Genomic DNA, 1,814 nt, shown 5'->3' with positions numbered 1-1,814 from the left:
CATCACAGTGAGATTGGACCATCTCTTGTAACCCCTGATTCTCTAATCATCCAGGAAACACATCCAGTCTCCCCTCATTGTATAAAAGCATACTGTCAACAAGCCTCAACTCAAATCACAGTCTCCCCACATTGTACTCAAAAATCCAATGATGAGTCTTTCCTCCTACTTCCTTATCAACATTCCACCTGTCAGTAGTATGCATTTCCCCCACTTTGACATAAAAAGAGATTTGGCATTGTGATAGCCATTCTCAAAGGATTGTCATGGAGTCATACACAAAGAAGGAACAAAATGACACATGTAAAAACTGAATATTAGAATATCACATGATATTTCCAACTAAGAAGACACACTAGGAGGAAGAAACATGAAAATGTTTTCACATGGTTTAAGAAGCTTCAGTGAATCATAACACTAGAAAAAGGAAATGATGCTTTTCTTAGATATTGGTGTAATTAGCATGATAAAGACAGTTATCAACTTAGTAATATTAATGGAAGCCCAGTAGGAAAAACAACAAGGAAACGGGGTTGCTTATGGTAATGTCAGCTAACTTCACAGTATAAAAGGGGACAGGGGTAAGGAGACATTAAGACTCAAGAAACCACCTCCGTGGAAACCCACTTGTGGAACCCCAATCCTTGCATTGACACCATGGTCAGCTCCTGCTGTGGCTCCGTCTTCTCTGACCAGGGCTGTGGCCAAGGCCTCTGCCAGGAGACCTGCTGCCGCCCCAGCTGCTGCCAGACCACCTGCTGCAGGACCACCTGCTACCGCCCCAGGTGCTGTGAGTCCAGCTGCTGCAGACCCCCGTGCTGCCAGTCTGTGTGCTGCCAGCCCACCTGCTACCGTCCCAGGTGCTGTGAGTCCGGCTGCTGCAGACCCCAGTGCTGCCAGTCCGTGTGCTGCCAGCCCATCTGCTGCCGCCCCAGGTGCTGTGAGTCCAGCTGCTGCAGACCCCAATGCTGCCGCCCCAGGTGCTGTGAGTTCAGCTGTTGCCGCCCCAGCTACTGCCAGACCACCTGCTGCAGGACAACGTGCTATCGCCCCAGGTGCTGTGAGTCAAGCTGCTGCCGCCCCAGATGTTGCATCTCCATCTGCCAGCCCCAAGCTTGCTGATGCTCCAGCAGCTCTGGTTCCAGCTGCTACCAACCCTCTTGCTGCATTTCCAGCTGCTGCCGCACCTGCTGCTGCCTGCGCCCAGTCTGTGGCCAGGTCTCCTGCCACACCACTTGCTATCGCCCCACCTGTGTCATCTCCACCTGCCTCTGCCCCATGTGCTGTGCCCCTCTTGCTGCTGACTCTCTACCTGTAATCTTTGTCATGCTGTGAATGTCCTCACAAGCCATAAAATGTGTTGGAGCCAGCCAGCGACTGGGGAGTGGACTTTTACCGGCCAGTCTTCTCTTTCTGATTTGGCATTCAGACTTGGCACTCAGTTCTAGGAAATGACAGATGAAAACACATCTGTCACATAATTTTAGCTCAGATCCAAATCCATCTATTTTTGGATCAGCAACATCTTCGTTCCTCATATACACTGATTGTGATCTGAAATGACATTGTTTCCATACGTTCTTAATAAAGACAGCCATTTCCCCTGATTTTGAAATCTCCTGATTTTTTAATGCTTTGGCTTGTGCATGCATGAGTGTATGTGTATGTATTTTTAACTATCATTTCATGCCAGGGACCATCTTGCCTCAAATGTAGGAGAGCACATTCAAGAGCAATTACTTATGTTGGAGTCGAGACTCCACCAGGCATTGTTGTACAACATGGTCAAAGTTATTCAACTGCTTCAAGCCTGT

The 1,814-nt window shown here is 48.5% G+C and overlaps 1 protein-coding gene across 1 annotated transcript; it reads left to right on the top strand.

Annotated features, from left to right (window-relative positions):
- Positions 1-588: 588 nt before the first annotated feature.
- LOC135323273 (keratin-associated protein 4-9-like) lies at positions 589-1,598 on the top strand. Its single transcript, XM_064496069.1, has one exon. It carries the CDS (start codon positions 658-660, stop codon positions 1,120-1,122), a length of 465 nt encoding a protein of 154 aa, XP_064352139.1. The 5' UTR covers positions 589-657; the 3' UTR covers positions 1,123-1,598.
- Positions 1,599-1,814: the final 216 nt, after the last annotated feature.

Source organism: Camelus dromedarius, chromosome 16, assembly GCF_036321535.1.
Source record: "Camelus dromedarius isolate mCamDro1 chromosome 16, mCamDro1.pat, whole genome shotgun sequence".
Taxonomy (NCBI): domain Eukaryota; kingdom Metazoa; phylum Chordata; class Mammalia; order Artiodactyla; family Camelidae; genus Camelus; species Camelus dromedarius.
This window is presented reverse-complemented; position numbering and strand designations above follow the sequence as displayed.

Excerpts from the sequence above, each read along its gene's own strand:
- LOC135323273 (XM_064496069.1), top strand. The coding sequence starts at position 658 with ATGGTCAGCTCCTGCTGTGGCTCCGTCTTCTCTGACCAGGGCTGTGGC.